The sequence below is a fragment of the Centruroides sculpturatus genome, unplaced genomic scaffold, assembly GCF_000671375.1.
Source record: "Centruroides sculpturatus isolate CEXI.00-Female unplaced genomic scaffold, Cexi_2.0 scaffold7, whole genome shotgun sequence".
Taxonomy (NCBI): Eukaryota; Metazoa; Arthropoda; class Arachnida; order Scorpiones; family Buthidae; genus Centruroides; species Centruroides sculpturatus.
The window spans coordinates 1,210,900-1,233,468 of NW_019384510.1; the positions used below are offsets into that span (position 1 = coordinate 1,210,900).

The 22,569-nt window shown below is 33.3% G+C and overlaps 2 protein-coding genes across 3 annotated transcripts in view; both read right to left on the bottom strand.

Annotated features, from left to right (window-relative positions):
* Positions 1-8,587: 8,587 nt before the first annotated feature.
* Positions 8,588-12,832, bottom strand: LOC111622380. The gene is made up of 2 exons (XM_023364741.1): positions 11,761-12,832; positions 8,588-10,531 (listed from the first exon to the last, which is right to left on the bottom strand). The coding sequence occupies exons 1-2, from the start codon at positions 12,647-12,649 to the stop codon at positions 8,688-8,690; spliced, it is 2,733 nt and encodes a 910-aa protein (XP_023220509.1). The 5' UTR covers positions 12,650-12,832; the 3' UTR covers positions 8,588-8,687.
* A 6,064-nt stretch (positions 12,833-18,896) lies between these two features.
* Positions 18,897-22,569, bottom strand: part of LOC111622379 (protein kintoun-like) — a 64,759-nt gene continuing 61,086 nt past the window's right edge. For both annotated transcript variants that reach the window (XM_023364738.1, XM_023364740.1), the window contains one exon: positions 18,897-20,776. In XM_023364738.1, coding sequence (XP_023220506.1) covers positions 19,879-20,776 — 898 coding nt within the window. In that variant the 3' untranslated portion in view covers positions 18,897-19,878. The remainder of the gene's footprint in view (positions 20,777-22,569) is intronic.

Sequence of the window (22,569 nt, forward strand, 5' to 3'; positions counted from 1 at the left end):
ACAATTTTACGGATGACTCGCGCTGCTTTTTTGCCGAATTGGACCGAGTCGAGGGACGATTTTGGTCGAAGTGGAAAAGTTTTTGATCATACAAGTCCTATATATTAATATTAATCTGAAATTTCCACCTAAAAATTTACTATTTTACTGGAATTTCGTCGTTAATATTTCAATAATTAGCTTCTTCCCAAACTCTTCGACTAGTTAAACAACTTAATTTGCATCGATTTGCATTTAGATAATGTCTCTTTTTAAAAAGTTTCTGGTCGGAACCAGTGTTCTTATCGACACGAACCCCTCCGTTGTGCCCGTAGCTAATTAAGATTAAGGCAAAATCTTCCGATATTACGAAAGTTAGAAAAAATTCAAAAATTCCAGAATTGATGAAAGTTATTTTGTTTTAATTTTACTAATTAACTTGTCACATAGTTCCCTGTAAGCCATGCATTAACTTCGTCTCTTTCATTAGTAATAGCCAATCGTAGCGACGTTGCGTACCGCACGATACATCTTTTAATAGGATTTCGACGTACAGTAGAACACGAGCGAAAGCTTTGTTTCGGTATCGATACAGAGAACGTCATATATTGTAATTGCAGGGGGAAAAAGTATTATTTTTATAAGTTTTATATCTCGGATATCCGCGAAACGTGACCAGTTCTATAGATTTCTTATAGAGTTAAGTATTGTCGAAAACCTCACCCAAGAAACATTTGTCTAAATTTAAAAAAAAAAAAACAGGGGGCAACTCTCGAATATATTTTCGAACAATACCGAACGATCGTTACAAACTGCACGATTTTTACGAAAATTTTGCGCCATCGTGAGAATATGACGTCACCCGGAAACAATGTATTTGTTGGTACGAAAAAACGTGAAGTAATATTTTGCTACGCCAATTGGAAAATAGTAAAAAATCTTTCTCGACGGCTGAAAAATCCCGTTGCAATTTAGAAGTTGGCGAGCGAACACCTCCAAAAAACGAGGATAATTGCCTGACATAAAAATAAATCTAAAATACGCACTAAAAAATTCGTTTTTATACGAAAATATCGTGAAAAAATTCCACTCCTTTCGAGTTTTCGAGTTCGTTCCAGGAAAAAAAAAAACAAAATAAAATAAAAAAAAGTGAAAATTGGGGACATTAAACACACTCTAATTAATAGCGTTTTGTATAGTCTCAATTCGTGATAAATGTAAATTTTGTTTTGGTGTGTTAAAGTTAAGAGTTTTCTTGCCCTCTGTATTTTCATCCGACGTACAAAAAAGAATGGCAGCTCTTCCAATAAGATTAAATATCCATTGTCCGTCCGTCAAACTGTATCTTTTGTGTGACGTTGATAAAGGAACAAATGCGATCCTCGTGCTAATGTATAGATTCATTAAATACACCTGTACCGCGAAACGTGTCACTTAAATATTTCGCTTAATTACTCGAGAATATGCGCGTAATTGATAATTAATGACGTCATTTATGAGGATTTTAACACTCGTCGTGCGATAACACACACTGTTCGGCATGCCGAAGCCGGAAAAAAACACTAAAAATAAGAGCGAATAATGCCGATAAGGTGGGTCGTTAAGTGTTTAAAACATATCCAGTAGAGGTGTTAAGAATTTTTAAACAATAGCTAATACTAAATCAAGCGTTCTACTTACCATAACTTACGTCAGTTTCTTGTTGTTAAGAAAACACTTTTAAGAATTTTAATTCTTTCGATAACAATGCCTACGTGATGTTATTAAAGCTTTAAATTGCCATTATAAAACTTTTTATTAAAATATTACACAGTTCTATTAAAAAATTCAATTATTAAATTACTTATTAAGACGGATGAAGCGTTACGAGATATTATTTATAATTAACAGATGGCGTTTTCGTGTTCTAAATCGTATTAAAATAGTAGGTGGCGCTACAACACTCATTTATTAAATTAGCGAGCGGCGCTACTGTTGCGAACATATACTTTCAAATAATAGGCGGCGCTGTAAATTCTTTTACAATTATTACAGGTGGAGCCGTATACTATCGATTATAACGTCTCGCAGCGCCATCTGTTATGGTTTTTGTAAAGTAAAGCGGCAAAAAGACAAATTACCAGAAATATTCACGAATATTTTTGAAATTTTCTAAAAACACCTGGAAGGTTATTACAAAGTGGATTTAAAAAGAAAACAGTTTAAAGACCTATCAGCATTATTCTCTCTTCATTATCTTTCAGCAATATCACGTTGGCTTCGAAGTCGTTAAGCTAAAAAAGAATGATATAAGATTTCATGACATGTTTAAAATATTTTCAAGGCTTTTAAACATAGTTTATTTAAACTGCAGTTTAATTGGTCATCGACAATTTCCAGTGTCACGTCTTAAGATAGCTTCCGTGTGTTTTAATGTTCCTTTTTTTTTTCGTGTGTGTGCGGTAGTTGAAGGGTTGTTTTTCGACAATACATCAGGGTGCAGTCTAAAAACCTGTTCCATTTGTGTTTAGGTATACAAAAGTGCCTGGTACAACAATCTACAAGTTTGGCGTGAGAATCCGACTCCGCCCAATTTTTATAAAAACGACGAAATAACTTATAGAACCGTGAATGTGTATCGTACGGGTCTTTAAAAATTTATCTAATTCCATTGGAATTTCGTCGCAGTTCTTGAACACTCGAACTAGTCGTAGGCTACACCTCGATCAAGTACAATCTGAATTAATTTTTTTTTTTCCTTCCCTTAAAATAAATACAGCGTGTTCTTTTCTCGGAAACGTGTACTTTGTGTTCCTCCATTGTTCGGGCACTTTTTCAACAATGGCGGAACACAAAATACCGTCTTAACGTTTAAAAAAGTGATATTTCTTAGTGATATAGAAAATTAACCATTTTCCATCGATCTATGCTACTTTTAAACGGTAGATTATGTAATTCTGGGCGCGTCTGTCGGTCACGCTATGAAACTCGATCACTATTTGCAATGAATAAATTCAAATTAGCGAGAGTTTTTCTATACTTAAGACTTTCCAAACACAATATTATTATGTTTTTTTCGTTTATCAAATATGTAATACAGCGCTGTTTCATAATATTCTCGTTTACCTACAGAGAATTGGGTATTTAGAAATAGTAGAAATTATATTTTTCAATTATCTCGGGAGAAATAAATTAAAAATATACAAATTTAGTTTAAAATAGTTTGTAACAAGTAAATGGCGAGCGATGGCTTCATATCACATAGCATTAGAAGAGAAGACCAGTTTAGAAAGGTTGAAAAGTACTAGATGTTCTTAAAATAACTATTCTTGCTACATTTAACTCGTACCTTTTATAAAATAAATTTATTTAGATAAATAATAGAAAAGCCGAGAAAAAGAAGAGTTTTTTGGTGTACAGAGGTTGTTTTTATGCAACCAGTTACAGGTACAAATAGAAAGAATCCGTTGTAGAAAGTGTTTTCTTTGCTTTATAATTGCGCATATTTTCTATCGTATGTCTCGAAATGCAACTGTCGTGCTTTAATTATTAAGAAAACATTTTAAACTTTTTGACTGGACGATCATTTTAAAAAATTACTATAATTTTCTCGAGTTTGAAAATTATTCATGTTCATCCAGTTTGAGTGGATGGTTTAATAGGTGTTTCGACAAGTTGTTAAGAACGTCTTTTGTTTTTATACTTCGTGCACGGGTAAAAACGACGGAAAAATAAAAAGATCGAGGAATTTTCTAAGTATTTCGGGCTAAAATTATCTCTAATTTTGTAAATAAAGATTCATTTTTTTTATATTTCGAGCTTAACTCGAATCTCAATTTTTGATATACAATGCGATAGTTTTAGCTTAATGCGAGAGATGCCCCGTTGTCATATAATGTATTTCTCTCACACTAAACTTAGGTTTTCTGTCTTTTCAGTCGGTATAGAATCTATTAATTCTTAGAGAATCTTACCATCTATTCTTCTCAGAAGGAGAAAGTGGACAGGAAGTAAGATAAGCGAGTAATTAATATGGCGTTTATAGATTTTAATCTACGAAATAGCCTGAGATGACTCCACATTAGAAGGAATTCCGGTGTGAGACTTCAAGTTTGTAAAGTAGAAAAATTACTTTTAACAGTAAGAGCGAAATGCCCTACCTTCGATTTAATAAAGGAAAATGTCGGATATACAAAACTTTTAGATATTGAAAGAAGGAGAAAAAGGAAGAGGAAGATGTCGTAATGTGTGGGAGGAGCGACTCCCATGTATTACGAAGGTTGTTCCTCCCACGCATTAGGGCATCCCATTCATGGAAGGGAGTTACCCATAAGATGCCTTAATGGATAACATCGTACGAGTAACTTCGACTTTTCTAAGGACGTGGATATTTTTAAACAAAATTCCTCTGTATTATCTTTAATTCGTATATTCACTCTTCTCGGTTTATTCTTTAGCATTAACTGACCGATACAAACATTCAAAAATTAAAATTTTTAAGTAATAGATGGCGTTTTGCCAATGCAACAATTAAGTAACCCGTACGTATGCAAATTTTTACTATTTTTTTTCCTAATGTTTTTATATTTTCGAATCAAAAACAGAAATAAAAGCATAATTAAACACCCGGTAATCATTTACACGCCACATTTAGAAGAAAGAACGAAATCAAAGTTCGTGAATTAATTTAATTAAAAATTCTTTACCGTTTAATTATAAGTAAATTAAATAGGAGTAGATGCTTGGTTTTTCCTTAATAGACGATGTCCTCGGAAGGAACTTTATCAAATTGCTACAGCGTACGTTCGGCTGTAGAGATACCATATCAAATTGCATGCAATTTCCAATCATACAAGATAAAAGTTCATCCAACCGTTTCACCCCCACGAAAAATAATAGAAAATGATTTCATCTCGAAAACTTTTTTCTTCTTTACTTTTGACAGCTTGGTGATTTATTTATAAAAAGAGAGAATTCGAATTAATCGAATATTTTCTGACTTTCGATCATCTAGATAAAGGTCGAGCGTAGCATTTCCTGGTCATTTTTCTGTTCTAATGATAAAAGGATGGCGAAAACAACCACGTACCGGATCCTTAATGGATTTTCTCAAATGATCCTTCCAAAATAATTCTGATATATTATCCTAAATCATTTTTAATTAGAATAGATATTTATATTTAGCATAAAGCATGGTCGACGGAGCATCAAAAACTGGTTGCAAAAGTAAAAAAATTCAACACAGAATCAAAACAAGAGGACTCAAATAAATGTACAGAACCCGGGATCGAGTGTTTTAAATTATTAATAAAGTTTTAATTGCTTCGAAGGAAATTAAAACGCTTTTAATTTTGCGGGTTGGTAGATGAGATTACTTTTTATCTATCAGCCACACAAATTTTCAATGTATTCGGATTAAAAAGTAAAGTTTTATAGCTATAAATATGAGGAAAAATGTTTCCCGAATTCTATTCAAAACAATTAATATTTTAAAAATTGTATACGTATATTTTTAAAAAAATACAGCAAAAATTGAAAAATCAATTGCGACGCGTGTTCAAACACGTTAATAATTGTTTAAATTTGCATACTTAATAGAAAAATGATTAAATGGCTCAATTACCTCCTCTTGTGTTATCGAAGTCGACGATTGTCGATTTCAATAATCGATTTTAAATAAAACAATTGCTGTGTTTCGACTAATCGTGTGTCATTTGAGCAAGTTAAACAATCAATTTCAATAATGGGCAATTTTTTATTTAAAATATATTAGAAAACAATCGATTTCAACCACGCTAATTTGATTCGATTGTTCAATTTTCGTAAGAGAAACAATTGTGACGTGGAATAGTTTTATGAAATAACTTTATTTTTTAAAATTTCAAATAATTAGACGGCAAGTCGAGTGTTACATTCAAGTAAGTACATTTCCGCAGGTGACAATTTTTAACAATTACAATCGATGGACTGTAACTAGAAAAAACTAAAAAGAAATGAAGTAGATATAGAAACAATATTTTGTCAATGCCATCTTTCCCGTTCGACCGAGTCAATGACCAGTCGAACGAACACACAAAGATTTTAATAATGGTGGTCTGTGGGTTTTTCACCCCTTTCTCCAGAATATACAAATACCTGAGAGTTCGTGAGGCAAGTTAATGATGATCATTGTTCGACCATGATTTCTACGCCGAGCGGCGACTTATCAACCAGACTGAGCGACTTCCGTCTCGGTGACCGGAAGTACATCGCCCTCTAGCGGATAGAAAGTGACTTTTCCAAAGCTGGCCGAAATAATGGAGCGTGTTGACGAAATGTTTTCACCGACGCTCCATTGATTTTTGGCTCGGACGTGTATAAAAAAATCGTCCGAGATGTTTTATTTAGCAACAATCGAATGGCAAAAACATTGTTTCGCACAAGTAAAACACGATTTCGACTTTCACGCCAGCGATTATTCTTTATTCTTTCGGTTTTTTTAAATGCGTGGAGCATATCACACCGTTATAAAATTAATTACTCGGTGTATGTTTTGCAAAGCATTATTTGACTATGTTACCATCGGATAAAAATCTATATCGAACCAATCGAGCGTGAAATTATCTGGCTAACGAGCCAACCCTTGGGTATAGGTGGGTGAGAATATGTTTCCAGAGGTGGACTTGTGAAAAAATGGCACCGTATCATTAAATTCATCTCTAGAATCGATATCAAGATGAGATTTCTTTATAATTCTTCGATATATTAATTCGTTGGTGTGTTGTTACGCAAGTTGATCAACTCGTTTCTTCTGGATACACGGCTGACACAAATGATGGGAAAATGTCAAAGGTCCTCCAAATTCTGTTCTTTATCTATTATCGTAGACTCGTAAGTAGTTTATTAAAAACTCTTTTAATAAACCTACCGAATGTCGGGTAACTGTCTGTTCGATGCCACATTCACACGTTAATAGTAATTCTGTTCCTTACAAAAAAAAGAAAAAAAAAAACTAAATTGCCTTCATTATCTCGCATTCTTTTCCACATAAAAGACGAAAAAAGGGGTAAATTATACGTGGCAATGGTGGAATTTAAGCGCGTAGAATGTCTTTAATAAAGGCGAATCAACGAAAGACAACTTAATTAAGCCAATACAATAAAAATCATTAAGTAATCACTCGACAGTCCGGTCGAATGTTTTGTTGTTGAGTAATTTGAGCGTAGTTCTTGTCTGTTCAAATATTTAAGCACCACTCGATTAAAAAGAAGTCTACTCCGTGATAAATTAAGCCACAAACCAACGAATGTGTCGAGTACAAGATGAAGTTTAGTGCTCAGAATCGTGTTTCCGGTCGATAATATTTGAATGCTTAATAATAATAATAATAATAATATCGAACGAGGATTTGAGGAAGTGTAATTTTAATTGAATTTATGGGAGAAAATTTGAATTAATATAATCAATATTATTTTTTTTAACGAGTCTAAAAATTCCATACAAGTTACGACTGTAGTAGCTTGTTACGGATCTCGGAGACTTTCGCGTTGCGTAGGACGGGTATGTTTGGAGGAAAGTGTAGAATGTAATCAGATAAGGCCCCAAAATGAAATTGGAGAGAGTCAATCCCATTACTTTTGTGTTCTTGTAAACAAATTATATTGGCATAATAAATATACCTTTCGTTTGAAATTGTAACGCTTAGTAAAAACTTTTTTGTCAATTATAACTACGATAAATAAAAAGAAAACTTCATTTGAAAACCCTCTGGAATTAGGGCCCTAACAAATATCTTCTTGTTTCGGTATAACGCGCCATTATACGATTGAGTGAGTTTATAAAGTTTTCAACGATAACACCAGAGTCATGTTTTATACGGGGATTTAATCCGAAAAACCTTAAAGTTGTAGACTGCAGAAATGCAAGCGTTGCACTCGCTAACACGTAGTGCAATTACCAATTTTTCTACAGAATTAGCACACGTTCAAAATTCCAACACGTCATAATTAATTGGCATAAAATCTTACACAATACTCATAACTATTTTTTACTTTTTAATCTTTAAATGACTAAAATTAGCTGCGGCTGAATATTAAACGTATCAAATTCCTTAATATTTACTTAATTAATATGCGCGCTTTGGTAAATAATAATTATTTTTGGTTGTGCGTTAAAATACAGCAATTTAAATTTATTAAATAAATTTAAAATAAGAAAAAATAAAAAGTTTAAAAAAAATCTTTCCAACACTTCTATAACATTGTAGGTGGCGCTAACGCACGCTATCCTTAAACCAGAGTTCGTTGCCTTGGCAATTGATCAAAGCGATTTAAAAAGATAAAAACTAACGCTAGCGCCATCTACAATTTTTTTCCTTTTAATTTAATAACGTTTTTTGTAGATTTTGTAATTTTCCAAAAATATTTGAATAAGAATAAAATTAATCGTTATTTTTTGCGGGGAGAGAATTTAAATGTCGATAGAGTTTTGAAGTTTAAAGTTTTAACTTTTTTATTTTACATCCCGCCATCTATCGGATGCAAACCACATTATCTTATCGAATAGTTTTATCAATGGTTTAAAATTGAGCAAACATCGTAACTACGTATAAAAATATATTTTCTTTTAATGATATGTTAATAGCAGAATTGTAAAAAAATATGTTAATAGAGATTCCCAGTCTCATAAATAAAATTTACATTAAAAAGTCTCTTCCTCATCAAATGGTGATTTTACGCAGATGAAATATTTTACACGTGTTCTATACAATAAGGATTTTTAGGATCATTTTTGCCACTCTTCCTAGAATCTTTCCTGTCCATCCTCAAGGAAGAAAAGTCCTCGCTAGAACCGGATTTAAACCACAACGCCGCCGTATTGGAGCTTTCTTCGGTTTGCTGCGTGTTCGATTCTTTCGCTTTCCTCCTCCAGGCGTGAGGCAAACTGTAACGAGGATGAAAGACGCAAGGCTCGTTGCTCGAAGGCTGTACCAAGGCTTTTCGCGGTAACGTGCGCGAGCCTCTAATGAAGACTTGAACTTTTCTTCCTCCCAAGTAGTGTATATCTTTCGGATGAATGTATCCTTCGCCGTTATTGAAACTGGAGACTCTATTTTTGCGATTTTTCCTCCACGTTTTTGGGGTGAGATAACCTTCGTCTTCGTTTGTCTCGTTAGATTCCTGTTCGGTCGACTGCACCGACTCTTCGTAATCCGGAGACAATGTGTAATTTGATGATTCGTCGGTTGTGGGTGGCGTAGGTTCGTCTGCGGGGGATTGCGTTTCGGTTTGTGGAGCCAGGACTTCGGGAGTACTCGCTAAAGGGGGGATTTCGGAAATATTCAACGGAGGAGGAACAACCGGAGGACTTATCGAAGGAACTTGAGGTATACCCACCGGGGTTATTTTCTTTTTTTGACTTCCTAACGTCGAACCAAAGTAACGAAGATTTTGCAAATTGGAATTTGGCTCCATGTTACCCTCTATTTCTACTTTTTTATCATCATTTAAATTATTAGATACTATATCTTCTTCTTCCAGAGGAGATTTATGTTCCTTCTTCAATAACTTATCCTTCAGTTTTTTGGCACGGCACTGGAAAATCGATTTGGGACAACAGAAGAATATGATAACTGCCACGAAAACTGTGGTTGTGGTAGAAACCGTGGTTGCGACTGCTATTTCCGTAATTGGCAAATTTTCTTCTGCCACAGTCGTTACTTCTTTGCAAAGGACGTTTTCCGTTTTATGATTCACCGTCCCGATTGGATAAGATGGAATATTAATTGCGTCACGTCCTTCTACTACCGAACCCGATTCTAGACAAACCGTGTACCCAAAACCCGGCTGTAAGTTATCTACGATATATTCGTGATTTTTATCCGAACGAGGAACGAAAGGCGTTTTTACGATCATCTGTGTGACATTTAATGTAGCGAAACGACGAATGCTTAACTTCCAAATGAGTTCTCTAGCATCTATTGACGTATCTGTTCTGTTTTCCGTAATAACGTGCCATTTAACTGCGATTGTCCTTTCTGTTGTAGATATTCCAGTTAAAACAATAGCAAATTTAGGGCTTTTTTGTTTTACGGAGGGTTCGGTAGTTATTTTATGGCATCTGGCAGGTTCCATCAGATACTTTTTATTTTGCGTTATGGCCACGCAGATTATATAAGTTGTGGCGGGATCCAACTTTTCGATGTGATCGCGAAACACTACTTCTCGTTTGGGTCCCTCCGAAGAGTGTTTGATAATTCTGTGGTCGTTGCTAAGGATCAATTGATAAGGGCTGTCGGTAGCTCGACGATAAACGAGACCCCAAGAATCGAAACCTTCTCGTTCTACCACCCAGGTGACGATTATAGAATGTGAAGTGGTAGTAGTTGCTAAAATTCTGTATTTCCACGTACTTTTGTGGATATACCTGACAGAATTCTTCTCTTCCGGACACAAACGTCGTTGTTCTATAGAAGAAAGATGTAGTCCTCTATTGTGCTTCGGAGACTGACAAGCAGGAAGCAGTACGGTATTGTTACTGTGATGATGCCATTCGTAAAGCCAAAGAGCTTCGCAATTGCATTCGAAAGGATTATCTATAAAGAAATTAGTTGTAATTAGGTTCCTTATACTAATATTACATTATTCCACGTATAATTTTGCACGCACGAGGTCAGAAATTTAAAAATTAAATCTACAGAAGAGAATTTCATAACTTTCTTATCTAAGTAATAATAGTTTCGTGCAGCAGTCTCGTGACCTGTATGAAGAGGTTATACACCCTTTACCTTTTTAAATGTAATGAAGTGACACAAAAGAAAAATATGAAGTGGGACTCTCTATTATCCTTAATATTATAAATGATGTTCAAAATCTATAATTGAGCCTTGGAGATGCTTCTGTAAGACTCAATTACTTTTACATGTTTTCGTAACATCGGTACAATCACGTTTGGTATCTGTTAAGAAAAATTATCAGTACTGGAATTATAACTAAAAACAATGGCTTAGACAGACAGAACACGAGAAAAAAACCTCAAATTCCTATCAAAGGCGCTATATTAGAATGAGGCTAACCTGATAAGTAAGATAAGTAGGACAAGAAATGCCAGGTAGGCCTATACGTTCAGAAATCTAGACGTTTTTCAATGAACAAAGGAAACAATCATTTATTCCCAAGGCGAGCGGCATTGCTGCTTTATAACCTTGAAGGTTTTCAATAGAATTTTAATAATCCTTGCACGGGTGGATTACTAAAACAAAAATAAACAATTGATTCGCGTTTAATATGTAAAGTTTCATCTTTCGAAGCATTCCTCGATGAATTGAAGCAACTGGTTTCAACGTAACAGGAATTGCTCTCAAAAATAGTTTGCTAATCATTATAAGAGTAATCAACATAAAATCAGTAACTGAGAATTTCAAGAAAATAATTAAATTTGTGAAAAGAATAGGCTCAATAAGACCACTAACACGAAATAATCATTGTCGAAGCAAATAAAATTCCTGATTTCCAAACCTTATTTTTCTAGTCCGAGCAATGAGATTCGATGCACGTTCGCAACGATGAACAATAAGTAATTGATTAAATCTATTTATTATGGGTTCAGATCACATACGATAATGTTTACTGCAGTTAAAATAGAGCAGCGCTACGGGTTAATTATCCAGTAGCTGGTTAAACAACTGGCAACATCCTTCTATTATTAATTTCGTACTGTTTTTTAGTCGAAAATAACTTGCTTCGAAATCATCTCCGAAACAACAATATTAATTTAGAAAAAATATCGTGTTAAATGCATTAAGCATACTAATTAAGCACTCACCTGAAAGATCTAGATGAGACAGCTTAACCGGAAGCGAATAAAAGGCCACGCTTTGTATCAAGTTTGAATTCAACAACAAAACTTCCAACTTGGGTAAAAGATGGTTGCTGAATTCGGGAAGAGCTTGGATCAAGTTATGACTAAGATCGATATAACGCAAGGATGGAAATGACGTCTTGAACACTTCGTCCGGAACTTTACCCAATTTATTTCCCTTTAAACTCAACTTGATTAAGGTTTTGACAGTGACACCCAAATCAAAATCTTCTCTCCCTATATTAGAGGCTAACAAGCGAGTTTGGTTGGCAAGAGGCTCTGAAAAATTCGGGTGTCTGACGTCTGTCACGTGTCGGGAGGATAATCCTAAGAAATTTCTATCCAGGATCAATTCTCTCAGGTTTATCAATCCATCGAAGACGGGGCTGGGCCTGAGAAAAACTATTTGATTGTCACTTAGATCTAACACTTTCAAATTCTTCAACACAGAAAGAGCGTATGGCACAGCGTGCAATTTGTTCTGCGAGAGATTCAGCATTTTAAGGGTCTCGCCCAATTTGGAGAATGCGTCGGGGTAGACGAACTCCATCCGACAACGAGTTAGCGATAAGGATTCGAGACTGGTATTGAAGGATGGAAAAATGTAAGGAAGATGAGGAACCACTGAATCCGTTATTTCTATAGACTTAGTTTGTATACTGGCGTTTGCCGCAGCATCTAGAATCCTTACAGAGTGGATAATGTTATCTAAAGTGGTATTTCTGCACATCATGTTGAGGCGATCGGGTTCGTAGCTGCACCCCAACGACGAAGGTCTCGAAGTCTGGCTCCCACCCAACACCACCATTGTAAACAGCAGTGAGACAAAATATAAGTATCTCGGGTAGGTCATCGTGTTCTGAAAATAAAACGTTTCTGTAAGCAAAAATTTGTTAACCAACACTCGAAATGTGTGTAAATTCTTCACTAGATCCTTATCGGGCGTAAACAGTAGGAAGCGTTTGACCACGTTTGCCGAGCAACTTTTTGCCAGTAGAATGACCCGTCAGGTATCGAGTACCTTCACCTCAGGCACTCGATAGTAAACAATAAAAACAGTGTTAACCTTTAGAATTAGGGACACAAAACCATCATTCGGTCGAATCGTGATGAGCAAAAAATACATTTTCAACATTTTAAACACCTCCTAAGCTCCAAACACGGCACAGGAATGACATAGGATCGAGAATTTTTGTACACGTTCCGAGTTAGTGACGCTTAATTAATGTTCACGTTGGCGAAACGATACGCAAATACAGAAACACTACCTACCTGATATTAAAGACGTTGTTAGCACCTTCCACACGTCGAGCCAACTGAAGCAGAATATCCACAATGAATTACAGGAATGTCGGTTTGATACCGGTAGATCGGGATCCAAAGTAGGTCACGGCATTTTTTTTTCTTCTTTGCATCTATTCGTGGATCGGCTTCATTAAGGGAAGGCAGATGTGGTGTGTGTATGTATATAGCGGTTCCATTACCTGGCCATAAATCTGCATTCTTCTGCAGGTGAGTGTCTCGTTTTCCCCTTTTTGCACCCCTGTATTTACCGTTTGTACCTTTAAGCTAGTTTGCTCTTCTTACGGGATGGTTTACTTTTTTTTTATTCTCTCTTTCCATCTCTGTCAACATTCACTTTAATAAATTAGGAAGCGCAAATCAATTGTTCAACAGTTTAATTGCGTGCGTACGAGGGTAATGATCGATATTTGCAGGAGATACAAAATTCTAATTTTACTACTAATTTTAAATGATCTTAAAGATGCGATGCATAAAAACTGCAAGATAATTCTACATTTTTGTAATCTACGAACACAGAAATCGCACACCACACGTAAGAGATAGTTATATTTGACGTAGGTTCCGGTTTGACAGATGATTTAGTGTTTTGCACGCTACAAACAAACGTTTAGGTATGTCGTATTTTTCTTATGTTTATAACCCAATTCTAAATAATGATTCCGAGATAAAGCCACCATACTAGAGACCTGCCCAAGTTATCGGTGATAAGAACCAACGTTAAATTTTTTTGAGGAATTAAAGAGAATTTTGTGACTACGATAAATACCCATACATTTTTTTAAATAGAAAATACTAGAGCTTTCATTTTCTCATAGTTTTTAAGCCACTTTGAGAACTACATTGATTGTTTTACTTAAATTTATGCACGTAATAGCAAACACGTATATATATATATATATATATAGACTATACTGTATATCTACATGGAAGATCAATTTTGGAATATTCAACCAGTTATGGAACTAGAAAAAAGTGCAAAATTATCAGAGAAGAAAACTTCTAACGAAGAATTATCGCTAAAGGCATACTTTACATTATGTCATCCAGAAAAATGACATACCATCTTGTACTAAGCGTGATACTGTCCTCGTAACCGAACACATTTTCTGCACTGCTTCGTAACTCTCACACCTTCAAAGTGGGTTAACGTGTTTGATGGCTTTACAACTTTAATTACATAACTTCCTACTCTAACCTATCGTGTAGTGTGACACACGAGGAATAATCTGTTTAAACGTAGTGCCATTAACACCTGTGAAGTTCCATTTTTAACACAGAGATCTGGAGCAAATGAAATAACATCAAAGACTGGTTTTCCGGTTAATTAAGACAATTTAAACTGGAGGTCCTTTTCAAGGATATATGAAAATTAATTCTATTTATAGTCTCTCATGCTTTACACTTAACAAAGTAAATTCAAAAGATAGAAAAAGTTGATGCTGGTCTATTTACACGGAAGAGAATTTTCTATAAGTAAATAAAATCTAGTAAAACTGAATGCACCTAGTCGTGAAAAGTAGAGGGAAGTTGTGTTCCTACTCCTAAGTTGTAAGCAACAGTAATACATGCATCAAATTCATTGGTCTCTTCATATACGGTTTTAAAATCATTAGTTCTTAGAAAATATATAGGAAACGCGTTTGGAATATTTACTTAATTTTAAATTCTCAATATAAATTTCAATGTTATTTCAAAGTAATTGGTAGGTAGATTCTGTTGTAAGGGGTCTCGGGACCATTTGGATCAGGCCTCAAAAACGATTATTATAAATCATTCATTCTATTGCATTTCTTGTATAGTAAGAAAAAGATTATTAAAAATTTGACAAAAATATATATTTTCTTTCTTAATACAAGAGCTTCGATTGTAGTGGCCTGTCGAGACATCGAGAGAGGCTCTATAGATAAATTGTAAAAACTCTGAAAAACAAATTAAAATAATTAACATTTAATCAAGCATTCCATTGTTTTAATTCTTTTCAATTCTTTAAGACAGGGTTATCTAGAGATGGAAGCTGGGTTTTCCCCAGGCCCAAAATAAACTTAGGAGCCTGTATTAGTTCCTTTCCTTATAAAATAAATTTTATTTTAACTAACAGATAATAAAATCTTTCAGACTGCTTTTTATTAATAAATAAATATTCTACACATTTCATTTGTACAAAAACAAAGCAATTAAGGGGCAGCATACGAGTTCTCAATGGCCCTGCTTATACTTTTATAAACGTAGTCCATCTTTCATATGACATTATATAAGAGGTAGTTTCCATTAATCAACGGTCTACTAATACATGTGATTCTAATATAGCAACAAAGTACTTGCAAATAAATGTCTAGATTAAGACATTTAATTATAACAGTACTTTAGAAAACTGGAAAAAATAATGTATATGTTTCTATTATGTAATATATAATAGAAATTTTATTCTATGTTTTCTATTGGAATTTTCAGTTCTTTAATATTATTGTAGTCTTTTTTTAATAAAGTCCTTGAGCATCATAGACCAGTGACAATTCTAGTATTAAACTAAAGAAGCTTAGGATTCGGGAACCCCTAAAGCAATGAGAGAATTTTCAAAAAAACTGATGAAGTTTTTTAAGCGTTTGGAGCGTATTCTTAAGTGTTTTAAGTAATAGATCTTATTCTTATAGTAAAATAAGCCTATTTCAGTCAGTGGCGTAGCGTAGTGGGGGCAGCAAAATTTCACAATAAATAATAATATCATCTTGTAAAAATTTAAACCATTTCATTTCATATTTTTGTCTCACCTACGATTCGGGCGATTGAAATGAGACCGGAATTTTTCATTACTTATTCTGTGGCGAAACTGAATTTTAGTCTTTTAAATTGAAATACCTAAATAAGGGAGCGGCGACATTTTCCGCCGCACCGGACAGCTGACACTCACGCTACGCCACTGATTGCAGTGAGAATCACAAGTCAATGGTTGAAGCGATGGTACTTAGTATTGACCTTAGAATATGCTCTAATGCCTATTTTCATAAGGACTCAAAATAACTAACTTGAAAATTGTAAGATACAGCACATCTTAAGAAATTTTTATTCAAACTGGTAGGGTTCACTGTATGTCCCATTTTCAAAAACTTCACCTCACCACCCATTTTCTGTCATCTGGACCTCGAGGTCCTGCAAGGACAGCAAGGGTTTTTGGACTTTGTTGGATGTTTCCCTATTGTTGCTAGTTGTGAAGGAACCCCGTTAACAGTTCAGGGCACCAAAAATGTAGGTCTGCCTCTGCATAACCCAAATATTTTCTACAGGTTTTATATACGGATTACAAGTTAACTTTCTAAAACGTTGTTGGTTTTTTTTTGACAATTTTTGCCGTGAGCATTAATAGGGCTTTTTCAAAGCCCATCACGGGTTTGGCCAGACCAAGAATGGGACATCTAGATTGTGATGAACAAGGTCTGGCATATCAATGATAGACTATTGTAAAAAATTCCTATGCTTTTTGACGGTCCAGATTCAATCCTGGATCACAGTGTTGTGGGCAGATGCCATAACTGCTTTGAAACTTTAAATGTCTGTTCCAGACTACCTAAGTATATGCCTGAAATGTCTAATGAACAAACCAGTTATGACTTGTTTACATATTTTGACATTTAAGGAGTCTTCAATTTTATTTAATAATGCATTTTTGTTAATAATAATTATTTGTTTCTAAATGATGATAATTATAGTCTTATATGTATCTATTATAATATTCACAATAATCAAAACAAGTAGACTGCAAAATCTGACTGACAATGGTTGTCAGTTGATTTACTATGCTAATGGCTTATAGTGCATGGTGCACACAGTATAAGCTGTTTGACAATGCTATTACAGTATATGCAGCATGAGATACCTGACAATAGCTAGGATAACACACACAAAAAATTAAATTGTTTAGTAATTTATTTTGATAAATTATCTTCTCCAATAATGAAAGTTTCAACTCTAGCATGCAGATGACACAGATAATTAAATTTATTAATATGAAAAATAGAATGAAAGCAAATGCTGTGTCTAATGAATAAATTATTTGGCCAAGTGTAAATTTATAAAAAGTAGTTTGAAAACTTTTATAAATCATTCTACCAGAACAATAGTATGACTCAAAACCAAGAAAATATTATGCGATACTTATCTAAGTCTTTGTACGCTATAACTAATTTATTGTGACTCGTATAATTGTTTGGAAAGTTATTAACCACCACAGCTTACGTCCTTGGCTCTAAATTACACGCAAAATGACTGGCAAACTGAAAACAGTTCCATATCCTACTTCCCAGGGTCTGATTTACAGGAAAAATGCATCCATTATCAGTGTGTTAAAATCAACCAAGATATACTGTGTCTGTGTGTGTCTGAAGTGAATATTTTAAAATAATAATAAATTTTGAGATTGCACACAAAAATTATTGCTGTATTCCAGCGGATCAGATCATATATCAAAGTATGAATTTATGATACTATATCTGTATAATAATCTCAGAGATGACTTGAAAATGTTATTAAAAAAAGTGCATATCACACTGTCTGGTTCTTATTATAAACTTGAGTCTGTATGTCTGGTTCTTGTAAATTTTAATCATTGTATAACCTGTTTTGATGTTACAAAACGTTATACTTTGTTCTAGAAAAAATTTAATTACTATAATAATCTAACTATAAATGTATTGTTAAACTAGGAAAGTTTTTAAAATAGATTTTAAATTGTTCTAATGGTGTTTAAGCAATTTTGGACTTATATTTAATTACTAACAACTAGAAAATTAATTTGTAATAATATTTGTTGACAGTAAAAAGTAAATATTCACGAATCATTATCTAGAACCATTAATGTTTTTAGCTTTCTTTTGTTAATGAGAATTAAATTTTTTGTCATTGATTTGTAAAATATTTCAAGATCATTTGCAATTTATTTTTGTTCCATAACTTTTATTCAAGTTATTTGGCACAATAAACTTAATTAGTATAATCTTGAAAGATGTCACAAAACTATTTAATAAATATTAATATTGATACCAGTATCAAATGTCTGGAGTTTTAAATCTGAATTTAGAGGTAAATTTTACTTTAAATTTAATGTTTCTCCTCATATTTTACATTTAAGATCCTATATAGTTATTGGTGTTGAAAATCAATACAATATGTGGTTTGATTCCTTATTCTTAAGTTTTTGTTTGTAACATTTTGGAATAACTGCATGTCATTATTTATATTCAACTGCTTCTTTGAAAGCAACCAAATCATGAATAATATGCAACCATTCTAAACTTATAATTTGTTTTGGATGACCATATATAAGGTCCTCCAAAAATAATGCTACCATTTTAAATTATTGTGATTATGTTAATTACAACCTGAGATGCATGCAATATGCATCAATTGATAGAGTATATGTCTGAGTTTCATCTATGTCTACATACAAACATCTTTTTGTCAGCTGCATCTAGGAAGTGCCCCTAGGAAAACTGGCAACTGCACAACAAAGAAAGCATTTTGTGTTCTGCAGTTTGCAAAAATTGATTGCCTTAAATGATGGATCAATTTGAAATTGTCTGGAAAACATGAATTTTGCAGACAATTTCAAAGTGAACCACTATGTAAAGCAAACATTCTTATTGCACAAAGATGACTGATTCCAAGTTTGCAGACTGCAGAACAAATAAAGTGCCTTCTCTGTTGCAAAGTTGCCATTTTTGTTTACAGTTCTTCTACAGTAAGTAGACAAAAAGACATTTATAGAAGTATGAGATTGTTTAAAGTTCAGAAAATGCAGGACAGAAATTTCAAAACATACTTTATTACGGTCTTTAGTGAATTAACATTATCCGAAACCCGTATCCATCTAATACACGTATATAAATATAAACGAATACTTTCTTTGAAAAACATTTATTTGAAGTGTATGCTCTGAAGAAAGATTACACTTAAATTTGGTCATTCATAGAATGACAACACAAAACTAAAGAATATATACATACGTAATGTTCAAACTTAAACAAAACGAAAACAATTTAACAAGAACTAATGTAAAAACAAAAAGAAAAAAAAAACAACAACTTGACAATGAATAAAAAGACTGTTTTTACCCAAAGCCACTTAATGTTTGTAACTATGCTTTGATATATAGAATTAACAAACTATAAAATGTGGCCGTAACCTTCGGTTTACATTTTACGAACCTAAACAAACCAAAATAAGTAACCATGCATAGTGTGACTTGCATAATTTTAATTAAAAAAAGAAAAATTATTATTGTTATTTTTGTTTTTTAATAAAATTTTAAAACTTTTTCAATTTTTTTTGTGTTTTTAGACTTTTGTATGTTACAAAGTTGTAGCTATTTATTTATATTTATATATATATATATATGTATATAATTTTTTATTATTTACACTACTCGTTTCTGATTTAGTGAAATTGAATAAAATCATCATACCACTGATACCAAAAACCATATAGTTATGATACGTTGAAGTGAAGAATTAATGAACTTGTGACGCAATTATAATCCTTTGCTAATATTTCTAAATTTGATATCTAAATTTCTTGTGTGTTTTTTCCCCCTTTGATAATTCACAAAATATTTAATTATGAAAATATCAAATGAAATGTTCTAAATGTGATATTCTGAATATCTTGTATAATCATGCTATAATGAAGTTAAATATTAAAACATATAAAGTCAGACTATTCTTGTTTTGAATGTGGATTTTTAACTTGTCTAACAAATGTCCATTTCATGTTTTGGTACCAAAACTACTAATCTAACTGGAACATTACCTGGTTTGCAAAGTTGACCATACACTTAGTCCTATATTGGGGATCAAATTCTGCAGATTGATTACACATCCAAAATGCATTGGGAAGATTACAATTTTCGAATGCCTTGTTTGCAACTTCCGCGTTGTTGTTGTTGTAATACTTTGGCTTATTGTCATAAATCCAATTACCACCTTCCTCTTTACTAATCCTGTTGTTATTTCTTTTCAGAATATTCTGTTCTAGTAGCTGGTTGCTGGCAGGTGCATTTGTCAAGTGGTTTGCATTGTTCTTTTTGTTGCGCCACCTTCTCCTTTTCCGGAATTTGTTTTTCTGTTTGGTCTCTCCGTGGGGATTATCTCCTTTCTGAGAACCTTTGTCATTTCTTTTCTCGCCAGGTTTATAAAGGCAGTGAGATTTGACAAAATTTGAAATGCCCGAAGATTTCTCTATGGGTTTCTGAAAGTTTGCAGCTGATGAAGGTCTCTGCATGATTGTGATTTTCTGGTTTTCTTTTAGACCAAATGTAAACTGTTGACTAGATTTTGACATAGTCATTTTGTTATTATTTTCACATTGTGACTCTATACAACAGTTATTATTTGAACTGACAGATAGTTGTTCTTTCTTATCAAATTCATTTTTACTTAACTGAATCTTTTCCACATCTAAAATGGTATTATCAGCATTTTTATTTTCTTGCCAAGTATATAATTTCCTTCCGTATTTACTTAAGTCATCAGGTCCCAATTCAGATTCATTTGTGCTGTTATAGTCAGAATTTTCTTCCGAAGTTTCAGTGCAGTTGTCACTCTCAGATGTTCTGTTTGCCATTTTCTTTCTATTACGTGCCTTTCTTTGATTCTTCTTTCGCTGACCCAAAATACTTGAATTAGCTCTGTCAGGGATATATAAAAGTTATATGTTCTAGTTTTAGTTGAAATAATTTAATATTATATAGTATAAAATTATAAAATTTGGTTAGAATTATAGTAAAAGCATTTAAATCCTTTTTTCTATTAAATATGAAGATTTGGATTAAGAAAAATATTAATTTACATTATAAATATGTTGATTGTCATTGTAGAAGTATATAAAACAAAATCTTTACCATCCAGTAAATAATTTTGATGTAAAATCCGATAAATGGTTTTGATTTTACAGAAGATCTGCATCAGGTCAACAGCATTCTAAATTGAAATGCACAGAATCAATTTTTAAATTTTTAAACAATTCGAACAAACTTAAAAATATGTAAAATATAGAATTGTATACATAAAGATTTGGTATCATTTTTAAGATGTATAAAATTAAAACAGAAGCAAATATATGACAAAAATAGAATTTATTATTATTATTTTGTAATAATTTTATTGTCATATATTTAATTTTATACATCCTAAAAATGCCACCAAATCTTTATGTATACAATTCTATATTTTACATATTTTTAAGTTTGTTCGAATTGTTTAAAAATTTAAATATTGATTCTGTGCATTTCAATTTAGAATGCTGTTGACCTGATGCAGATCTTCTGTAAAATCAAAAACATTTATTGGATTTTACATTAAAATTATTTACTAGATAGTAAAGCTTTTGTTTAATGTACAGTACTTAGTCATCGATCCAGTTATCGAGAAGGTAGTCAGTGTGGAGTGCCAATCTAATTAGTTCATTGAAAAGAGGTCTTTCAGAAAGAGGTGACGTAAAAATGCAACTACCAAGAGAGTAATTTATATCTTTTGATGAACGATAGACTAATTAAAATTAGATAAGATGTAATAAATCATTTTTTGTAAATAACCTACTCTATTACACTCCTCAAAAGTAAAATTGCAACACCAGAAAAGAATGTGCAAAGCTACATGCACATTGCAGGATTGGTAGAGGTTAGACATATATACAGTACAAATAATTAAAGGAACAAAGATATGCAACAAACACCTATTTATTCTCTAATGAATATGGCCCCCCATGGGCAGCTATACAATCTGTTAAATGGCAAGGCATACTATCAATGAGACAATTAATGGTTGCCTGAAGTAGCCCATGCTAAGCTGCATGCATCCACTGCAACATGCATGTCATTTATAGTATGTGATGATAGTTTGCAGTGCACCTCACATACGATGAGCTCCCATGAGTGTTCAATGGGAGAGAGATCTGGTGAAACTGCCAGCCAGGGAATAATGTGAATTCCATTCAGTTGGTGAGAGTTTGCCATACAACATGCTGTCGGGCATTGTCTTGCTGGAACACTGTATCTGATGCAGCCTGCACTAGTGAGCCCCACAATTTATATGATGAACTGGTCTATTATTGGAGTACCAAAAATGTGCACCAGGTTATCCACTGATCAAACACAATGCCTCCCAACTGCAATTTCCAGTGTGGGGCCAGTGTGATGCTCAACAAAAAGGGCTTGCATGTAGTTCCCCAAGATACTGCCACACCCATCCACAGTCTAATGACTATGGATGGGTGTCCACATTCCTCCACAAACAGAAGTGGGATTAATTTGTAAATAACACCTGATGTCATTCAGTAATCAAGTTGCCATGACAAATACCATGCCAGATGTGTAGCCATGTATCAAGCAGTTAACGACACCCTCATTGCTGGTTGCCATGCATGCAGTCAACTTTGTGCAACCTGTTGCAAATGGTTTGAGTGGGCACAGATTTACCTGTT

Bases quoted from the DNA above. Each gene is read 5' to 3' on its own strand.
- LOC111622380 (XM_023364741.1), bottom strand. From the start codon at position 12,649: ATGACCTACCCGAGATACTTATATTTTGTCTCACTGCTGTTTACAATG. The intron at 10,532-11,760 runs GTGAGTGCTTAA...ATTTCTTTATAG, and splicing joins GTCTCATCTAGATCTTTCAG to ATAATCCTTTCGAATGCAAT.